The sequence below is a fragment of the Siphateles boraxobius genome, unplaced genomic scaffold, assembly GCF_051911475.1.
Source record: "Siphateles boraxobius isolate OS27281-9 unplaced genomic scaffold, OSU_SipBor_1 29, whole genome shotgun sequence".
Taxonomy (NCBI): Eukaryota; Metazoa; Chordata; class Actinopteri; order Cypriniformes; family Leuciscidae; genus Siphateles; species Siphateles boraxobius.
The window spans coordinates 11523754-11546691 of record NW_027508908.1 but is presented as its reverse complement, the minus strand read 5'-3'; the positions used below and the strand labels follow the sequence as shown (position 1 = coordinate 11546691).

General features: G+C 44.3%; 1 protein-coding gene across 1 annotated transcript; it reads left to right on the top strand.

Annotated features, from left to right (window-relative positions):
• Positions 1-411: 411 nt before the first annotated feature.
• On the top strand, positions 412-21402 carry vwa10.1 (von Willebrand factor A domain containing 10, tandem duplicate 1). Its single transcript, XM_077246581.1, has 16 exons — positions 412-555; positions 671-767; positions 8568-8786; positions 9436-9720; positions 10227-10320; positions 10497-10625; positions 15770-15956; positions 16247-16416; positions 16875-16984; positions 17746-17862; positions 17948-18142; positions 18336-18468; positions 19299-19451; positions 19759-19854; positions 20309-20574; positions 20737-21402. Exons 3-16 carry the CDS (start codon positions 8589-8591, stop codon positions 21109-21111), a joined length of 2508 nt encoding a protein of 835 aa, XP_077102696.1. The 5' UTR covers positions 412-555; positions 671-767; positions 8568-8588; the 3' UTR covers positions 21112-21402.
• Positions 21403-22938: the final 1536 nt, after the last annotated feature.

Below are 22938 nucleotides of genomic sequence, written 5' to 3'. Positions count from 1 at the left end.
GTCAAAATTATTTCCAGGCCAAGCTGCATTCTTTTATCTTATCTGACATTTAAACTGTTCGTTTGATTTGATTTCTAAGGACTGACTGAGACGTCCTGATTTTGCAGGCATGGTACTGGGGCTGGATGTTTTGTTGATCCTGGAACAACAATTCTGTTATAGTTATAATCAAAACCCTACCCATTATCTAATCCTTAAACTAGAGGAAAATTATAGATCAACAACAATGATGTACAAGTCCCTAACCCATCTTAACCCTACATTATCCCCTCAACTGATTGGTTGTTTGAACTATTGTTCTACAACTAAAAAGGACCAGATTCTTTTTAAGACCATCAGGGTGTGGGGGAATGAAGTCTGTCTTCATTCCAGCCCAAACTGTTTAACTTTGCAAAAGGCTTGACCTGGAACAAGGCAGACCTGATTAAGCATGTTACTTTCTTTTTTGCTACCATTCTCATTCATAGCTAGCTCTTTATTATGTAGGGGTTTCTGTAGGCCTATAATAAACAGTCCAAGTGGATTATTATTTACATTTTTTGTATTTTTTATATGGTACTTAAATAAGTGATTTCCTTTTTAATTATGGTTCAAATTTTTTGGTTGTCTTCATTGTTGTTGATCATTTATACAGTCACCTTTCACTTATCAGCCTGGCTTTCTATTGCAGATTTCTATTGCAGATTGACGTTGACGTCACATGTAAAAGGATATAAATACAGACGGAACCTGAAAATACGTTCTTCTCAAGAAAAATCTACCACAAGGTAAAGAAAATATTCTTTTTTGTTTTTGTTTTTTGTTATCGTGTAATATTATATTGACTGAGGACATTGCTGGTTGTGTAGTATATACATAGGGTTTTGGTTTGGGTGGAAGTGTGAACCGTTTTAGCCGGGTTCCAGGGCATGCTCCCTATTAGGTTTATTTATTTGTTTGTTTGTTTATTTGTTTATTTTGCACAAAAAAAATAGTATTTTGTGGTATCATCCACACATGCAAAGTTGGTACATTACTGCAGTAAAATAATAGCATTGTTAACAATTGCTTACATAGGATAAATTATGTATTTCATTTATTTTTAAGCACCTGGATCCTTATCATACAGAATGTTGTAATTCAAAATGCCCTGGGAAGTCAAACTAACTTTTTCTTAACATATTCTATATCGAAATTGTTTATTTCATACTTTCCTACACTCTCATATTAAAATTGTTTATTTTTCTTAATTTCCTACAAATTGTTTATTTCCTACCGTTCATCAGGCTCTTAATGATTCCCCATCTCTTGGAATATCTGATGGCCATTTGTTTTGCCCTATCAGTCATCATTAGAATACATTACTCATGGCTCTTGATTCTTGTACTTGCCCTTATGAAAATGTAGCATTCTTGTAACAATAAAGCAATATTTACAGGTCAAACTCAGTACCCGGTTTAGGCAAATGTTGACTTTTTTTCCTTTTTTCAAATTAATCAAATTAAATTTAAATTAAATTATAGCATTTGTTATGAAAAATAACAGCCTAGAAACTACAGAAACATTTTGTAAAAATATATTCCCATTACAGATTATCTATTATAAAAAAATTATCAAAATTTACAATAAACTAGTTATTTAGAGCTTTGACTTATCCGGTTTCACAGACAAAGATAATCCCAGACTAAAATGCATGTTTGAGCTGTATTAACTGAAAGCAACTTGCACTGACATATCTTAAAAATATGTCAGCGCCATTGTTTTTCTCAAGATGCAGACTATTAGAACGACTCGGTTACTAACGTAACCTCGGTTCCCTGAGAGGAGGGAACGAGTATTGCGTAAGTAGCTTACGCTATGGGAAAACTCCTTTTCTCGAGAATATTGAAGTCTTTATGTAAAACGCATTGCAGCTGCACAGCTGACAGCAATGAACGAAGGAAGCTCGGTCATTGGCTGTGCTGCGGCAACTTGCTCGAACCAATGACGGGGCGACTCTGAATGCGCGACCAATGAGCGCGCTTCGCGCCCGCGCGCGTCAGAGCCCGCCAAGATGGGCGTGGCCAAGAGCTATTTATTGGGCGCCCCGTCATGAGAGTTCTTTAGGTTAAAACGACTGAAGCGAACTAACCAAGCACAAGCACGGCAGCTTACGCAATACTCGTTCCCTCCTCTCAGGGAACCGAGGTTACGTTAGTAACCGAGTCGTTCCCTTTCGAGAGGTCTCTCCTATTGCGTAAGTAGCTTACGCTATGGGAACACCATGCAAAACGCCGTGCGTGCTGAACTTCGCCTTATGATAGCCAGAGGCAGGTGCCTGAGCTGAAAAGCAAAGTTATCATCCAACTAGCTGGCAGAGGCGAGCTTTATATGTGGGAAAAATACAGAGCGGCTAGAAGGCGCTCAGTGTGACACAAGCACATACATAATCTAGATACGAACTCGTAGTTCAACTAGTATCATGCTGATAGTACATTGGAATGCAATGTCGGGACCTGTAGGTTGTAGAACCTGATAAATGTGGACGGTGAGGCCCAGCCTGCCGCCGCACAAATATCCTCGATCGGTATCCCGCTCGACCATGCCCAGGAAGAAGCCACACTCCTGGTGGAGTGTGCTTTGACTCCCCAGGGGCATTGAAGTCCCTTAGCTTCATAAGCCAGCGCTATAGCCTCAACTATCCAGTGAGAGATTCTCTGCTTTGAAACGGCGGAACCTTTCGTACGGCCGCCAAAGCATACAAACAGTTGTTCTGTCTGTCTGAATTTGGAGCAGAACGCTCCAAATACACTCTGAGAGCCCTAACGGGGCAGAGTAGATTAGCGTCGTGTTCGTCTGCTGGAGACGATAGCGCAGTTAGGGAGATAACCTGTGCTCTGAAGGGAGTGGTGAGCACTTTAGGAATATACCCATGTTTCGGTCTAAGGACGACCCTGCAGTCGTTAGGTCCGAATTCTAGGCAGGCAGCGCTTGTCGAAAGCGCGTGCAGGTCGCCCACTCTCTTGACCGAGGCGAGTGCCAGCAAGAGCGCAGTCTTGAGCGAGAGCTGTTTAAGGTGCACGGTTCGGAGTGGTTCGAACGGGGGCCCTTTAAGAGCGTCTAGGACAGTAGCTAGGTCCCAGATCGGCACTGAGGGGGGGCGTGAAGGGTTCATCCTCCTAGCGACCCTTAGGAAACGAATAATTAGGTCGTTTCTTCCCAATGGACGTTCCATTACAGGGTTGTGTGACGCTGTGATGGCCGCCACATATACTTTGAGCGTGGAGGGGGTGCGGCCCGCCTCCAGATGCCCTTGTAGAAAAGCGAGTACGTTCGTAATCTCGCATGTCTCAGGGTTCAGGCCCTTGGCATTACACCAGTCACTGAACACTTTCCATTTCTGGGCATATAAGCGTCTCGTGGAGGGCGCCCGCGCCTCAGCGATGGTTTTTAGCGCTCCGCTCGTGAGGTTCCTGGGAACCCGTTGAGGGGCCATGCATGAAGGGCCCACAGATCGGGGCGGGGATGAAATATCATCCCGCTGGCCTGACTGAGGAGGTCTGGCCTCAGTGGAATCGGCCGTGGTGCAGATTGCATTTGCATCAGATCTAGAAACCATGTTTGGTTCTTCCAGAGTGGGGCTATCAGAAGCACTGCGTTTTTCTCCTCTCTGACCCGACTGATGACCTGTGGCAGCATCGCGATCGGGGGAAAGGCATATAAGGGGCGGCTCGGCCAGCTCTGGGCGAGCGCGTCCGTGCTCTTCGTGAAGAAAAGAGAGCAGTGCGCGTTCTCCTTGGAGGCGAAGAGGTCGATCTCCGCTTTGCCAAAGGTTTTCCATAACCATTGAATCGTCAGCGGGTTGAGAGCCCATTCTCCTGGGAGAATCTTGTCTCTGGATAGCATGTCTGCCCCCTGGTTCAGGGCGCCTGGCACATGCGCTGCTCTCAGCGAGCGCAAGTTGTGCTGGGACCATAAAATGAGTCTCCTGGCCATTGAATGCATGGAGCTCGACCTGAGTCCACCCTGGCGATTTATGTACGACACTACCGTCATGTTGTCCGTTCGGACCAGGACGTGTTCGTTTTTTTTGATGTGGAAGCAGGGCTCTGAGAGCCAAAGCGACCGCTTTCATCTCCAGACAGTTTATGTGTAGGCGCTTCTCCGGGTTTGACCAAAAGCCGGAGACAGGCCTGCCCTCGTAAAGGGCCCCCCAACCTATTTTGGAGGCATCTGTCGTTATCATCTTTCTCCTTGTGTTCACGCCCAGACTCACGCCTGACTGGTACCAGTCGGCGGCTTTCCAGTGCGTCAGGGCTTTTATACAGCCGTGGTTCGCTCTGATTAAAAAGTGGCCCGAACGCCACGCGTGAGTAGGGACGCGGCTCTTGAGCCAGCGTTGGAGAGGGCGCATATGCAACAATCCTAGCAGGAGTACGGCTGATGCTGAGGCCATGAGACCGAGCATCCTCTGAAACCGCTTGACGGGGGCGCGCGCGCCCGCCCTGAATGATGTTGCAAGGCGCCGGATGGTGAGCGCGCGCTCTGATGAGAGACGCGCTGTCATTTGCATCGAGTCTAGAACTATTCCCAGGAAAGAAATCCTCTGGCTGGGAGATAGTATGCTTTGTGCAAAATTGATTCTTAGACCCAGGCATTCTAAATGGCTGATAATCCAAGATCTGTGTGTTATTAACTGACTCTCTGATTGTGCTAGGACCAGCCAATCGTCGAGATGATTCAGTATTCGCACTCCCCTTCGTCTCAAGGGGGAAAGTGCTGCGTCCATACATTTCGTGAATGTACGGGGAGCCAGGGACAGGCCGAACGGAAGTACTGTGTACTGGTAAGACTGTCCCTCGAAAGCGAATCTCAGAAACGGCCTGTGATGAGGCGCTATTGGAATGTGAAAGTAAGCATCTTTCAGATCCACTGAGAGAAACCAATCTCCTGGGCGTACTTGTGCGAGGATATGCTTGGTTGTTAACATTCTGAACGAGCAAATCATTAGTGCTTTGTTCAGGTGTCTGAGATCTAGGATGGGGCGGAGACCACCATCCTTTTTCGGGACGAGAAAATAGCGGCTGTAAAAACCTGCCTCGCTCATAGAGGGGGGAACAGTTTCCACAGCGCCCTTTTCTATTAGTTTGCGCACCTCGGTGCGTAGAACCTGTGAACACTCCTTTCTCACTTTCGTCTCGACCACAGTCGTAAAACGTGGTGGTCTGCGAGCGAACTGGAGCGAGTATCCGTGCTTTACTATATTCAATACCCATTTCGGCATATCTGGAATGTTTTCCCATGCCGCTGCGTGTACAGATACGGGCTGAATACAGGCTAGGGGCGGGCCGCTGTGACGTAGGGACCCGGCCAGCGAATCGCCTGAGTTCGTAGCTCTCAGAGGCGCGGGCGCGCGCTGAGCAGCTGAGTGAATGGGCGCGTGTGTGCTTACAACAGCGCGCGCTATGTCTGTAAAACTCGCAGCCTGAGCTGGGGTTGTGTTTGACACTGTAAGGACAGTGTTTATAAGTGGGGGTGCATAAACAGTGGTAGGCACACGTGTCACTTTTATAATGTTTCCCGCTTTTACTGGGGATGAATTCATAACTGTGTGAACAGTGCTTGTGTGTAGTGGTGCGTACATGACCGTAGGCACGTGATCTACATTCATGGGGCGCGCAGCCTGAGCTGGGAATGAATTTGGCACTGTTTTGACAGTATCTGGGAATGCACACTTTGTGGACATGTGAACCCTTAGTGACACAGGCAGAAAAAGACTCTTTTTGTGTTTTCTGTGCGTCGCCGTAAAAACGGCGTTTGTTTGCAGGTGAGCGAGCTCTGTGACTGGCCCATTGACTGCTGTATGGACATTTCCAGCCGCCTGTAAGGGGACTGGGTAATGTTTGAGCTTTTGCAGAGAGAGTGGTCCGGCTTTTGCGAGACACGCACTCTCTCTTCTCATTCCTGTGGCTAGGACGGCTTTCGAGGCTCAGGGTTCAGCACAATCTTGGGCCGAGGACCCCGTCGCTCAGGAGGCGGCTTGCGGTTGTAGGAGCGCGAGCGGCGTCGAGCGTCAGCATGAGGCGCGGGCTGAGAGGCGGTGGGAGCTGTTCTAGCCCGCTGCGGCTGTGGCGGTCTCTGTCTGCTCTGCGATGAGCTGGAGCGCTTGGGCAGGAAATGGCGCATAGCTTGTGAAGCGTTCTGGGCCTCAGTGAAGCGTTCGGCGAAACCTTTAACCACCGGTCCAAACAGCCCGCTGGTGGAGATAGGCGCGTCGAGAAACGGCGCCTTATCCGCGTCCTTCATCTCCGTCAGAGTCAGCCACAGATGGCGCTCGAGAACAGTCAAATTAGCCATGGCGCGGCCAATAGACTGGGCGGTGGCCTTCGTGGCTCGCAGAGCTATATCAGTTGCGCTGCGTAGGTCCTTAAAGGCTTCGGGTTCGGGGCCAGACTCGTCCATAGACTCGTCCAAGCTTAGTTTGGAACACTTGAAGTACCGCCATTGAGTGAAGCGCTGATGCAGCTTGGCCGGCGGCGGCGTAGGCGCGACCGGCGAGAGCAGAAGTAGTGCGGCAGGGCTTCGAGGGGTGGGAAGCTTTGGCTTTCCATCCGGTGGTGGAGGGCGGGCAGAGATGATTGGCCACGGCCTCCTCGAGGGGCGGCGTTCCCTCGTAGCCTCTTTCCTTTGCGCCGTCCACAGAGGAGAGCGACAAAGAAAAAGAAGGCTTCAGACGTGCAGAGTGGGGGGCTTTCCATGACTTGGTGAGTTCGTCATGAACCTCCGGGAAGAAGGGAGAAGGCCTTTGCCGAGGGGCCTGCTGGCGCCCCTGCAGAAACCACTCATCCAGTCGGCTTCGGGTTGGTTCTTCGGGAGAAGACCAATCGAGCCCGAGGTCCTCTACGGCCTTCGAGAGGACGCGGATAATCTCCGTATCCATGGTGGAGCCCCCGCTCATGCTAGCTAGCGTCGACGGGGCGGGGTCGAGAGTGGAGCCCGGCCAGTCGTCCGATGCAGCGTCGATGGACAAGCTGTCATCCATTCCCCCATCGTCCTCGGACGCGCCGAAAGTCACAAGGCCCACCGCTCTGCTAGAGGGGTGTGGGTCTGGCTAGGTGAACTGAACCGGCGGTGGGGAAGGTAAGAGCGGCGGTGAAGCACGCGGAGACTGGCTCGGCGTGACGTCACTGAGCTCCGGTTCAGGAAGCCTCTGTGAGCGGCGCTTTTTCTTAGTGCTCGGCTCAAACAGAGGGGTGGGGGCGATGGGCTCGCTCACGGCGAAAGCGGCGAGGCGAGCCCGCAGTGCGGAGAGACCCAGGTCATCACATTCCGGGCATCCGCCCTTGGTCAAAGCAGCTTCTGCGTGGTCCCGGCCCAGGCAGCGAGCGCAGATGATGTGACGATCCCCGTCCGGGAGAAGGTCTCTGCACGACGCGCAGGAAGGCATTTGAAACAACGCCTCAGAAAATTGCTCTTTTACAAGTGTCGCGGGGCGAACAGATGTAAAGATACTTGCGTGTGTGGCACGCCGGATGGCTCAGTAGGATGGCGTTCGAAGGCGGCTGAAGGTGCCGACGTCCTCGTATCAATCCCGCTGGTATGCTTTTCGACGGCGGCGAAGGCTTCAATAATCCGGAGGATCCAGCGAAGAAGGTGTTCGCTGAAGGAGATTAAATCTAAAGAACTCTCATGACGGGGCGCCCAATACATAGCTCTTGGCCACGGCAATCTTGGTGGGCTCTGACGTGCGCGGGCGTGAAGCGCGCTCATTGGTCGCGCATTCAGAGTCGCCCCGTCATTGGTTCGAGCAAGTTGCCACAGCACAGCCAATGACCGAGCTTCCTTCGTTCATTGCTGTCAGCTGTGCAGCTGCAATGCGTTTTACATAAAGACTTCAATATTCTTGAGAAAAGGAGTTTTCCCATAGCGTAAGCTACTTACGCAATAGGAGAGACCTCTCGAAAGGGAACTGTTTTTTTTCTAAGGCACGTTAAGCTATACTTAAATGTCCTAATTGAACGGCAGAGGCCTAAATGTAAACACTAAAATTATTTATGGGTGTATTTGTGAATAGAACATTGTGAATAGAATAATAAAGAGGGCAACGATGTGATGTTACAGTTTTATTCACAAATGTGTGTATGCTATATGAAGACATATATAAAGCATGGGGATTTAATTAGGCATACACTGTTGTGATTCATTTCTTATTCGCTTGCTCTGTCAGCTGCCTATCCGTTTTAAAGACACAGCCTTGAAATGGGTGTGTCATGAGAATGAGATTCAACTGATGTAGTGTTTTGAAGGGGCCATTACTTTTTAACCTTTAATGTCTTCAAGAGGCAACTTGTTGCGTATGGGCAGAAGTGCACAGAATCGAACACCACGAACACCATCCATAAGCAGTTGCACTGTTGTAGCACATGTGTTTAATGCTAATTTATCTTGATTGAAGATGACTTATCGGACTTAAGCTGCATGTTTGAGACATTATTTGACTCACCAGGCTTATTGTAAAGGTGTCAGGAAGTATGATAAGTTCATATATTTTTTTAAATGTATCATTTTTGTAAGCAATTGATGAATTCCCATTATGAATTTTCCCACAGTTGTTGTGATTGTGAACAGCCATGGTTTCGATGGTTGTAGTGGCTGTATTTCTCCTGCAGGGGGCTCTATTTAAGCCCCCTCAGGCTGCAGCATTTAAAGTCTTTCCTGCTGATGGATCTCTCACACATCAACAAATCACTGAGGCAGCTTTCCTCCGCAAGATGGCAGAAGTGTGCCGTGACGAAGCCGCTGCCCGGGGGCGGGAATTTACACTACCTGTAAGACGAAAATATGAACGCGAACCAATCTAAGAACTAAAACTGATATTTACCAGTGGTTTTAATCGCTGACATATTTATAGAATATTGCAGATTGGTTTTTAATGTGTGTGTGTTTTTTAATGGTTTTTAAAGTCTGGAACATTTCTGCAACCTTATCACACTTTAATGTCATAGAACCAAAGTAAAAATAAAATGCATGCACATTTTTAAAACAGAAAGACAAGATGGTGTTTTAATAAAATGTTAATAAAGTATAATTATGAAAAATTAAATAAATAAATAAAAATGTGGAGAAAAAAACATTTACAGGTAACAAACAGGTAGTCATTTAAAGAGAAACAAGTCCAGTTGTAAGCAGTTAACTGATGACCTGATTATCATCATGATATTCAATATCATGATATTCAGTGATGATAAAGTTTAACACTTTAATCGACATGTTTTGTAATCCTCTTCTGTGCAAGACCAGATTTATTCATTAAAATATTTTTTCTTATCATAAATATTTACTATACATATAGGCTAATTGTAGTTTGAATTACTTAAACATCCAAGGTGATTGTATTTAAAATCTTAAGATTTTTTTTGTAAAAAAAATTTTTTTACAGTGTGGGTCTAATCTAACATTTTTCCACCTCACCTCCAGATTAACAACAAATTGACAGCAACTGACGTCCAGAGAGCCTGCTCAAATTCATATTCCACCTTATTAAAAATATCCACTTTCAGTCTGGCAATTTCTCAGACTTCTATTAGCAATGCAGCTGTGGATAGAAAGCAGTTCAGTACTGCTCATCATTTTGATAATGAAGATTTCAAAAATGGACGGGACCTCATCACTAAAGGCATTGCTGCAGTGAAAGTCAGCATGAAACAGGGCAGATATTTGTCTGCCCGCTCCAGTCTGGGGGCTGCATGTCATACTTTACAGGTATGTTAGTCCATAGAAATGCAAGAGTAGTGTTTTCAAATCCAAATCAAGGTTTGACAGATCATAATTTTCAAGGTCAAACATCTAAAAGTGAGCTGGTACATTTTAGTTTAGGGTCCAATTCTCACTATTAACTAGTTTATTAGCATGCATTACTAGGATATTGCATGTTTATTAGTACTTATAAACCACATATTAATGGCTTATTCTGGATGACCATATTCTACATCCCTAATCCTACCCAATACCTAAACTTAACAACTACATTGCTAACTATTTACGGTAATAAGCAGTAATTAAGAGTTTATTGAGGCAGTAGTCGTAGTTAGACCAAAAGCAAATTATGTAAAAGAAAATGGCTCACTATTATTAGTGTGTTTGAGGAATTTGAAGGAAACTATTGTTTGAAAAAATATTTGGTTAGAACAGTACTTTGTTCTGTGGTTTATATAATAAGCTAAAATATAAATTTGCAATTAAGCAAATGAATGCATTTTTGTGTGCAGGATTTCTATAGCCACAGTAACTGGATGGAACTGGGAAGCACTGCTCCTTTCAGCCCCCTGATCAGATCTGAACTTCCCCTCAACAATCTAGCAGGTACTGTATAGTTGTTCCTGAGGTACTTTGTATTCATCTCAAAATGAATTCCCCAATCAGCTGTATCATATGACCTTTACATTTGTCCACCCCTGTCAAGTAACCAGTTATATATATATATATATATATAGTGTCATTCCCCACACACACACTTATGTTTCTGGATGGATGTCTAGGTTCCAATACAAAAACATGCAAAAGCTGTGTTGGAAAAGACTGCAGTGACAACATTCTCCAAGAGGTTCTGCAGCAGAAGATCTTAACTTCAGGATATTTCAGCATTTTACTCTCAACCAAACCTGGAGGTAGTGAAGCTTAACATCTCACACATTAGCATATAGGATTAAGTGCTTATTAGCCTTTTTAGACCAAAGTCAGACAGTTATCGAACTAGAACATGTATTACTTCAGCTGAATCGGATGAAGCTGTAAATTGTAACACTAGTAGTGGTCAAAAGCACTGTTTGAATGATCTACTACATTTCTGTAAAAAAAAAAAAATGGTGTGGAAATTTTGAAAAGGTATACTGGTAATGCAAAATAAGGGTAAAACGTATTAATATTAACACATTGTAACATGCATGTTCTGGTTTAGTATTGTGTAACAAGGTTTGATGTTATGGGAAGAAGGAGGCGGGAACCGGCGAACGTTCACACACATTTTAATGACATAAAATAAAACAAATACAAAACGAAAGTAAAAGACAGCAGCCCCTCACGGACGACTGCTGTCACATAATAAAACAAACAACACAACCCAGGCCTGGCCTCTCTCGATCTCCACTGTCTTTGCTCCTCCTTTTATGCCTCCACTCCTCTGTCAGAGATACGAGACCGGTGCCCCGCGCAGGTGGCGCTCATCAGCAATCACGACCGCGACCCTCGACCTGCTCGCCACATATTGTTTTCACTGTTTTTCCGGTTCTTGGTTTGCCTGTTCTTTGTGCCCTAATTAGTTCCTGATTTAGTCACCCATTTGTACTTATTTTAATTACTCTCCCTGTGTATTTAAATCCTGAGTTCTGTCTGTTCATTGTCCGGTATCATCTATGTGTCTCACACACACACCACACACCACACACCCCACACACACCACACACCCCACACACCCCACACACACCACACACACCACACACACCACACACACCACACACACCACACACACCACACACACCACACACCACACACCACACACCACACACACACACCACACCCACACACACCACACACACCACACACACCACACACACCACACACACCACACACACACACACACACACACACACACACACACACACACACACACACACACACACACACACACACACACACACACACACACACACACACACACACACACACACACACACACACACACAAAACAGTCTTTATTGAAGCAGAGTGGTGAAGCACTAGCTGGAACCAGGCAATGGCGATGAATGGTGACTTAAAGGGTTAGTTCACCCAAAAATGAAAATTAAGTCATTAATTACTCACCCCCATGCTGTACCAACCCCGTAAGACCTTCGTTCATCTTCGGAACACAAATGAAGATATTTTTGATTAAATCTGAGAGGTGGATCACTGCTACATAGGCTGCCAGAGGGAATGAAACTTGACGGCCCAGAAAGTCATTAAAGAAAATGTTTAAATATTCCATGTGCCTACAGTGGCTCAACTATAAGTTTATCAAGCGACGAGAATACTTTTTTCCCGAAAAAAAAAACATAATAACGACTTTATTCGACTATTCCTTTTCTTCCTTGTGGGCCTGAGACGAGAGTTCAAGAGATTTCCACGACGCATGCGCGAGAACTGAGAAGAGAACGTTCTTCTTCTAATACTTCTTGTTCAGTTCTCGCGCATGCGTCGTGGAAATCTCTTGAACTCTCGTCTCAGGCCCACAAGGAATGAAAAGGAATAGTCGAATAAAGTCGTTATTATGTTTTTTTTTTCGGGAAAAAAGTAGTCTCGTCGCTTGATAAACTTATAGTTGAGCCACTGTAGGCACATGGATTATTTAAACATGTTCTTTAATGACTTTCTGGGCCGTCAAGTTTCATTCCCTCTGGCAGCCTATGTAGCAGTGATCCACCTCTCAGATTTAATCAAAAATATCTTCATTTGTGTTCCGAAGATGAACGAAGGTCTTACGGGGTTGGTACAGCATGGGGGTGAGTAATTAATGACTTAATTTTCATTTTTGGGTGAACTAACCCTTTAACGATGCAGATGGTGACTTAGCTGGATGGTGACTCGGTTTCCGTTAGGGGTGTGCAGGAATATTGGAACATCTGTTATCTGTTATTATTATTCAAAAAATAAAATACTTTTTAACTAGAATTTTACTTTTAAATAATTACTGCTTAATTTTTCTATGTGCTCTGGAGCAAGCTCAGGGACTGAATGCCTCTCTGGATGCAAGACAGGAACTTCAGACCTCTCTTGACACTGGACGAAGACAGGGACTGGAGATTTGGGCGGTTCGGATACAGCCTTCACTGGACAAGGCTAATGGCTGAACCCTGTCGGGGAGCTTGGTTTCCTTACCGCTGCTAACGATGAACGAGGACCCATCTATCCAGATCGCATAGTTGATATATCTTTCAAGCGTCCACACTGGGTCTCCTTGTGGCATCACAAAGCGGATCTCATCATCCAGCCCACACCAAAATCCCTCCATAAGGGTGAGGTCACTGCATGTAGCTCGGCGACTGATGGTGACGAACTCCGTGACATATTCCTCCAGGCTTCTGCCATTCTGGAAAATAAAAACTGTTGTTCCTTCCATCATCCTTCTGCTATTCAAAGGGCCAACATTTATAGAAGTGATTTCCAAGCTTCTCATTTTTAAGGTCTGGTCTTCTGTCACAACTCGGGAAGGGAACAGATGGGTGGTAAGTGTAAAACAGTCTTTATTGAAGAAGAGTGGGGAAGCAGTAGCGGGAACCAGGCAATGGAGAGTGAATGGTGACTGAGGGAGGAAGTCTGGGAGTGGCTTAGCTGGAAGTTGACTATGGAGGTTGTCCTATAAGCCTCGGCATGGATGGCATGGTGTTCTCAATGCATAGCAGAAAGATCCTAAGTCCAGGCATTAGCTCTCTTTGGGCGATGTTGCCGTTTATTATAAAGGTAGAAAACTTAACCCAGTGCTAATTAAATAGCTGTTGTGCTGTCGGTGGATTGGGTGTTCACGGCTACGGTAAGAACCGTGTGTTCCCTGCCACCCACACCTTTCCCTAACTGATTGCCACACCTCTAAATATACCTAACTCCCAGTGACGTGCCACATTCAGTGCAATACTCCCCCATGTGGCTAAAATAAGTAATAGCTAAATTAACCTACCTGAAAGGTGATAGGCTCCTACAGTGACTGAGGTGGGTATCCGTGCAGGTAATGAAGACGCGTGAAGACAAGGGAACTGGATCTTAACGACGGGTTGAAGACAGACGGGAGACAGGATACGGATGACGAGCTCAGGTGAGTGTTTGGGGTAAGGAGTCTGTTTGTCGTAGTAACATCGACGAGACCAGACCCAGAGTGAACAGAGAACGGGGCATATAAAGGGTGTGCTGAGTGCAGGTGCAGCTAGTCAGTACTCAGGTGATTGGTGATGATCTGCAGCAGGTGTGGTGATGGCTGACTGAGTGCAGGTGGGGACCAGGAGGAATGCTGGGAAGTGTAGTGCTGACAGGTTACAGAGTTGGTGATGGAGACTGAGCTGATGACTGTGACACTATGTTTTGTGGTCTGTTTATGGTTTGCTCCTGTGATCTCGTGAATGTTCCATTGTTGGTTTAATAAAGATTTTGTTTCTCTATTCCTTCATCGTGCGTATCATTACAGTCACCGTAATAGAATACAAGACCTAGAGTAGATTTTTTTTTTGCAGCGCTTTTCTGTCTTTTTTTTTCTCTCCCCCTCACAAATGTACCCACCCACCATCCAACTACTCTGTCTGGAGCAGAAAGACCATTCACTGGAGGACCATACAAGGGACTTTTTAGATCTGGCATGCCTAACTCACTATCCGGTCCAATGCACCCAAGGTCCTAGAGAGGATTTTGCTGCATTTGTGGAGTGGGTGCTGGTTAACAATGGATCAGTGTTCACAGTGAGCCCAAGCCTGCCACAATGCATGAACCAGTAAAGAGGACTGAGCCAACCATTCCCCCGGAGCCCGAGCCCCACCTCAGAGTCTGACCAGGTGCGTGAGCTGGCAACACTGTGCCTCGGTGTGGTACTGCTTGTGGAGTTCGAGGGCATGGAGAAAAGCCCTGCCCACACTCCCGTCGCTGAGATTATTTTGAAATGGAAGAGGATACATTCCTAGTTCTTCGGTCCCTACTGGTTTCTCCCAGCTTGAAGTTTTCTGTGTCTCCAGCCTTCCTCTTCCGCCTGCTTTTTAAAAGTCTTCCAGTCCCACAACTCCGCATCCGCTGGTCCCCGTCAGCTCCTCAGTTCCTCCATTGTTAACTCCAAGATGCTGCATGAATGTGCTCTGGATCTTCATATGGTCATCAGCCCCGCCTTGAAAAGAGGATCCCCTGACTCTGCCTCCAGCCTTCGGCTCGTTCACCTTTCACTCGACCTTGGTTTCTCCCTCCCTCTGCTCCAACTGGGACCATCATCCTTATGACTGCACCGAGGTCCGTCAGACTCAACCTTGGTCCGACGACACTCTGCGTGCGCCACGGACTTACATGCACGCAGCTACGCATTGTCCCGCCACCCCTTTGGCTCTGTCAGGCTCCACTGTCCCTCCAGCTCTGCCTTGATCTTCAGTAACACTGGCTCTGCCTCAGTCCTCTGGCACCCTGGCTCCCTCTCAGATACTCGGCGCTGCGGCTCCACCTCGGTCTCCAGTTGTAGTCTAATTTTCACTTCTTTGTGCCCTAAGGAGTTACTGATTTCATTCACCTGTTGTATTTATTTTAATTACCCTCCCTTTTTATTTAAACCCTGGGTTCTGTCTGTTCATTGTCAGGTCTCGTCTATGTTTTGTGTTTATGATTAGCTCCTACATGCGATCTCCTGAGTGTTCCATTGTTGGTTTAATAAAGAATAAATTTTGTTTCTCTACTCCTTCGTCGTGCGCATCATTATAGCCACCGTGACACACATGACTTTGTGCCCTGATTTTACCCTGTTTTTTGGCTTGAGTAAATGTTTATACTTTTTACATGTTCTCAGTTTTAATTTTAGTATATGCACTGTCGAGGTACTTCAAGAAAGGTAAAGATAAAAAGAGGTAACTGTATGCAGTCACCATTAATGGGGTTTAGAAAGATCATCAGACATCATGTTCCATCAAGTTCCTTAAATTAACTCCATCAATTACTGTCTGAGCTTTATTGTAGAGTTCAAGATACTTTGAATATAAAGACCAAACTGCTGTATACTCAGAAACACTTGGTTTATATAAAAGTGAATTTAACTCTCTTTTAGGCAAGTGTAGCCATGGGGGCTTATTTGACAGGACCAGTTATAGAGACCCCACCGGAGGTATCAACAAGGATGACATCAGCTCAAGTCATGGCTTCCTTCATCAGCGTGCCGCTGAAATGGCCATCAACGCTACTATTGAACTACTGGAAGACATCCGAGTAGCAACAGGCAATGTAGCCTTTCTTCGGTACGAGACTATTGACTTATGGTATTTTAGTAGCATAAAAGGAAGAAATCTTTTGTGCTACAATAGTTCCATAAGTGGTTCATATTTATGCACTGTAGTCCACATTTCCTGAACTATGCACAAATTTTATTTGGAACAGGTGGAAAATTACATCACTGTGAACTGATGATGCACACATTAGGTCAACATTGGGCAAATTATTGCATTTCATCTGCTTCTCTCTCTCTCTCTCTCTCTCTCTCTCTCTCTCTCTCTCTCTCTCTCTCTCTCTCTCTCTCTCTCTCTCTCAGATTGATGGGCCTAAATCAGACTTCAGTTCTGGCATTTGTGTTTGACACCACGGGCAGTATGTCAAATAACATCGCAGAGGCCAAGACAGTGACCTTCAGTATCATAGACAGCAGGAGAGGAACATCAGAGGAACCTTCAGAATATATTCTAGTTCCATTTAATGACCAGGGTAACTACTATGTACATACGTCAAAGAAATCGTTGGGTACAATGTACTTATTGTATTCGTTTTTGGTGCTATTGAGGTGGGATACGGGTAAGGTTAAGGACAGTGTTCGTGGTATGGGTAGGTGTAGGAGTGGATAAAGGTGTAAGAGAAGGGTCAACACTGTAATTATAGATGTAGCTATATAAATTAATTACATCTGTAATTACAGTGTAAAACACGTATGTACACATTAAGTGCATTGTTAAAGACACTTAATATAAAGTTTGTAAAGATACCAGCTTCTACTTGCTTAAATTGTTAATAGCCCTTCTGTATATACACAAAGTATTCAGACCCGTCTTTTTTCACATTTTGTTGTGTTGCAGTCTTATGCTAAAATGCAGTCACAGTTTGTTTAAAATGTCCTGTGCATTTTGTTATTGTAGTGCCCTGTAGTGAGGTGTTTGTGTTTTTCACAGGTTTTGGACCTCTGATGAAAACTGAAAATGCAGATAAATTTAAAGAGCTAATCAATCTCCTTTCAGCGTCTGATGGTTCAAATCCAGGGATGTGCCTTTCAGGACTGCAGGTGTGTGTGTGTGTGTGTGTGTGTGTGTGTGTGTGTGTGTGTGTGTGTGTGTGTGTGTGTGTGTGTGTGTGTGTGTGTGTGTGTGTGTGTGTGTGTGTGTGTTGTGTGTGTGTGTGTTGTGTGTGTGTGTGTGTGTGTGTGTGTGTGTGTGTGTGTGTGTGTGTGTGTTGTGTGTGTGTGTGTGTGTGTGTTGTGTGTGTGTGTGTTGTGTGTGTGTGTGTGTGTGTGTGTGTGTGTGTGTGTGTGTGTGTGTGTGTGTGTGTGTGTGTGTTCAATGTCTTTTGGACAGTAGTGTAAACCTTCATTCATCCTGAGAAAAGTTCACTATGAAACCAGTACACTCAAACAAATAAAATAAGATGTTGTGAAAATTTAGATTTAGAGGAAATAATTGTTGCTTTGATATACACAATAAGTGAAGTTATTTAATGGAATTTCGGGAGTAGTACGCCCATCTAATTTTCTAATTAATACCAAGGTATAAAAACCAGCCTCTTACCACTTCTCCTCATTAGTTCTTTCGGCATCCCTCCTCCTCCCCTATCCTCCTTTTGTACCATATTTCGCCTGTGTAATAGGAGGCAATCGGAGCTCAGGTAGAATATCCTCTCTGAGCCCCTCCGTAGCAGTCAGCAAGCAAAATCTGTTTACCACTTACGCCAAGATTATATGGGCACACAAACTCGTGAAAGCCTTATATTCAGTCATTATAATGCTAAAAGGTCTTGTCTTTTCTGTTTCATCATTTCATGGATCTATAGTTGACACTGACAGAAGCTCCTCCATCATCAGACATTTTTGTTTTCACTGATGCTTCAGTAAAGGACACAGAATTAAAAAGCGCAGTTGAGGCCATGATGCAAATCACCAAGTCAACAGTGAGTATCTGCAGAGCTGCTTGATTTGTTTCTTCAGTTATGTTACAGATGTCTTAATACTTGTTTGCTCCTTACCACACTTTAGGTCACTTTCCTGCTGACAAACTCTATCTCGTCACGTAGTCAGCAGAATGTCTCGCTATCAAGATTATTGTCTCAGTCAGACATACAGATGTACAGAGACCTGGCACATATTTCTGGTGGACAGACCATAGAGGTCACAAACTCTACACTGTCTCAGGGCACTGCAGTCATTATGGATGTAATCGCCGCTGACCTGGTATGTTTCAACAACAAGATCACTTATTAACAATACTTCTATAATTATTATATAGAAATGAATTTTATAATATAAATGTAATTTGCTTTATACCACCAATCATATCCTAATCTGAATGCTATTATTTGTGCTGTGGTGTTCTTGGGGGTAACTCTTTAAATCTCTAATGCAGTAAAACATGTGTTTCTTGAAGGTGACTGTTCTTTACATAGAGAGAAGTCCAGCCATTGCAGAAAATGTTTCTTTTGTGGTGGATCCATCTCTGTCCAATGTGACTGTGTATGTCACCGGAGACTCTCCAGTCTTTACCCTCTACAGCCCTACAGGTGAGCCTGTGCATCTATGAACAGAATACTCATCTACAGAAGCCTATGTGCTTAATCAAACAGTTTCATAATTCTCGTATCATTTACTCCCCTTCATACTGTCCCATATGTGTGACGTTCCTTCTTCAGAGAAATACAAAGAAAGAGTTTTAAAAAATGATTCCATATAATGAAGTTGATGCTTCAAAAACTACATAAAACAACGATAATTTACTGCCGGAGTTGATGAATTAATGTTGTCTGAAGCTAAATGATAGGAGTAGGTAGGGAAAAAAGTAATATTTTAATGAATTCACGCTTGACGTAAATATCAGCATGGTGTGAAGCGTGATGTAAGCGTGTTGAGAAACTCGCTCGATAAATTATGTTTTTTTGTGTTTCCACATCACTTCTCACGTGAGTTTCATGCTGATTTAGAACTTCGCGATTCTCTCATAAACCCGTGTATAACCATTGGCCGGAAGGAATAGTTAAGTTTAAAAAGTTTAAAATGTTTGTATTTTTCTTATACACACCTATCGTTTCACTTCAGAAGACATTGTTTCATCAATTGTGATCGGATGGAATACTGCCATGTTTGCTTTGTGTGGTTTTTGAAGCATCAACTTTGAGGGACCCACCCACTTGCATTTTATGTGATCACAGAGATGCATTATTTTTCTAAAAAAAATGTTGTTTGTGTTTATCTTAGGGTGAGTAAATTATAAGAGAATTTACATTTTGGGGTGGAGTATCCATTAAAGGCTCCATTGCATGTCAGGGCTGTGACATTAGGATTATGTCATAATTATTATGCAATTAACATCTGATTTCATGAATGCCCCTTTCAGGCTTGTCTCAGTCAAGTTCAGTGGCAAATGGTCCTCTAGGTAACATCCTGACTGTAGGTAATCTAAAGAGATTAAAAATACGCTCTGACAACCAGAGAGGGGAATGGAAGATTAGTATCAGCGCCACAAGCTCCTACACCCTGAAAGTCATCGGTAAGGTTTTAATTTCTGCGTATGACTTGCTTTTAAGATTTCAAATGTTGTTGATTTTTTACTCCTGCAATTTAACTTAAAATAGCTTTAGCGATAAGTAGTTCTAGAAAAGCTTCATTAAAAAGTTGTACTGGACATAGATTATTCACCATACATTTTCTGGTGTTGATTTCCTGCCAATTACATTTAAAAAAATAGCTCATATCCTGTCAATTATCACAGAAAACATCTTTATTCTGTCCTTCAAAGCAAAAAATAAACACATATGCCTGTCCATAATTCAGAATTCCTTTAATTGTGAATACAGGTCAGAGTGCTGTGGATGTCCTCATTTACTTTGTGGAGATAATTGAGGGAGGTCATGGAGACTCATGGGCACAGAGTTTCACCCGCCCTTTTATTGGTATAACATCATACATCATCCATCCATTCTCCAAACCACTTGACCCCTGTAGGGTCTTGGAAGTTTTTACAAAACAATACTGTTTGGTTTTAAGGGGACTTTTTTGTGAGCTTACATCAGAGATGGGTAACTTCGGTCTGTCCTGCAGAGTTTAGTTCCAAACCTAATCAAACAAACCTGAACCAGCTAATCAGTGTCTTCAGGATTACTAGAAAACTACCGGTTGGTGAGTTTTTAAAATTTCCATATCAGGGTTGGAGCTAAACTCTGCAGGACAGTGGCCCAACTGTCCCGATGTTGCCCATCTCTGGCTTACATCATGACACTATTGACAGTGGACAATCACAATTTTGTGACCACACCTTAAGTTTTAAAATATTTTTTCTTGTTTGTCACATAACATACATCCAGCCAATGTCTGATACTTCAGTGTGTTTCTGTAATTGCTGATCAGGTCGGAATGCTACTTTGTTTGTCTCTGTGACCGGAGGAGTTTCAGTCACAGTGACTGACGTGCTTCTAGTTGAAGCTTCAGGATCTGATGTTGTTAATGGAACCATCAAAGCAGTGGGAGTGACAGACTTCCTGGTGAACGTAGACAGAATCCCAGAGGGGGCATTTGTGGTCCAACTTAAAGGACTGTTGAATGACTCCTCGTCGACTGGTCGATTCCAGAGACAGTCACCCATCCAATATAAAGGATCTAGAATAACCATCACGGTAAGAAATATCTATGAAAAAATGTTGGATACACAAAGACAAATAGCTGTAATTTACAACAATTATTAAACAATAATGCACTTACATTTACATCACAGGCTGGTACCAAAAATCTCTGTATGAGACAAATAACATACATTAGCCATATCTGTTCCTCCACAGGCCCAATCGCAGAACATTGCACAGCCTGGAGTCCCATTCAGTCTCAACTTCACAGTGACCTCTAACACTACAGGCGGCAACTACACTATCCGAGCCCGGACTGACCTGGGCTTCAGCGTGTCTTTTCCCCGCTATCTGATCCTTGTGGCAGGAGGAAGTGCTCAGGGAAGCGTCACACTGACTGCACCTTCCGATACCGAATCCGGGACAGATTTCAGACTCACTATTGAGGCAGAAGCTCCGGGCTCCAGCGACCTCAATTATGCTATAGTGCAACTCACTGTATCCACAGCAAATGCTATTTTCAGTGGATTTTACTCACTTTACATATGTCTTTCTTTCTCCTGTTTTTGTTTTGTTTCCCATTTTGTATGATTCTAAATCAGATTTAGCACAGCAGGTAACATTGTATGTTGCCTTCTTTACTTTTCTTGAATTGTCAGGTGTAAAAGAGTCTTTGTGTAAAGTATGGACTAGTGGTTCTTATAGGATGGGAACACTACAGAAAGATTCCGGCCAGAGAATCCTTTATCATCTTTATTTCCAAGATCAGGATGCCAATATACAAGTTTGTATAATTGAGTGTATGTGGTCTAAACAGAGAGAAAGAAAAGAAATAATGCAATGATAATAACTGATTAATAAACAAATAAAGGAATACTATACTATGCTCATTGTCCTCATTCACAACAGTACAGTACAGAAAATAATAATTGACATTAATCCAGTGCAACAGAATATGTCACTATATGCCTTTTAATATCTGTACAGCTGCACCTTTAAATGGCTATGCAGAATGTCACTATATCTGTCACAGTGTCTGGTTGTGTTTCCCTGGGTTATCACAAGAGGTCCTCGTTCTCACGGTGTCATTCACATTAGACTACAATTCCCAGCATTCTGTTCTGTCACTTATCTGATTATTGCACTCAGCTGTTTCCCATCACCTTGTTAGTTCTGTGTGTATATATTCCCTGTCTGTGTTAGTGTTTGTTTATGTCACCTCACTTTCTAGTCTGTATCTGCCCGTTTCTTGTTTTTGTCTTGTGTTTTGGATTGCCTTATTGGATTTTGACACCTGCCTGGATGACTACGAGTTTGGATTGCCCTTTAATTAAAAACTACTGCTCTTGGATTTTCTGCCTCCTGTGTGTGTTCCGTGACAATATCACTATAACACTCGATGCAGGTAGCACAAAATAAACAGTAAATACACTGCACCCGAGCGTGGAAGCAAATTTCTAAATAACTAACACAAATAAGGTCTACATCGACATATAGAGGGCTAATTATTTCACACAGAAAACATGTCGCATATTACCGCACGCATGACTACATTAATTAGTCACGCAGTTCAACAGATATAACTAGTTCACATGAACATACATTATTTCACAATATTCCTTACAACGCAGTATAAACATACAACAATAGTAAGAACTTACTTGCTTTTCATAAAACGCACACAAAAGTAAAGAAAGAGGTCTCTGAATCTCCTCTCATCATCACTGAGCGCGAACAACTGAGCCGCGCGCCGTCCAGGCGCAGTTCACGTGATGGAGAGTTCGAACGCACTTAGGAAACCTCAGCGCTGAGCAAATAGGCTTTCAGACAAAGCCGCCCCCAACTGTCCGCATTGCAATTGAAAGAGTAGGAGAAAGTCTATTTGGTGGTCTCTTCTTCGTCCTTGTCCTCCAGAGCTGGGAGCAGGATGATCGGGGCAACTGGACGAATGTAGGTACGGTCCTTCACTTGAACACTGATAGTCCGTACACGTCCATCTGCTCCTGGATGAGTCTGGGTAATCCGTCCTACGGGCCATGACGCTCGAGGAAGTTGGGGATCCACGATTAAAACAACGTTGCCTATGGAGAGTGGCTTACCGTCTTTCCTCCATTTACTGCGCTCTTGTAGCCCTGGTAGGTAGTGGCTGATGAAAGATGACCAGAAGTGATCCGCAATGACTTGGCTGTACCTCCAACGTCTCCTCCCAAGGTCACTGGGGTCGTAAACTGCTTGAGGAAGCGACGAGTCGTGACGGCCCATGAGGAGGAGGTTAGGCGTGACCGGGTCTGGATCAGAGGCATCTGATGCCAAGTAGCCTAAGTGTTTCGCATTCATTATGCCCTCGACTTCCACTAGAATTGTCATCAGGACAGGTTCAGGAACAGTCTGATCTTTGAGGACAACGCGAAGTGCAGT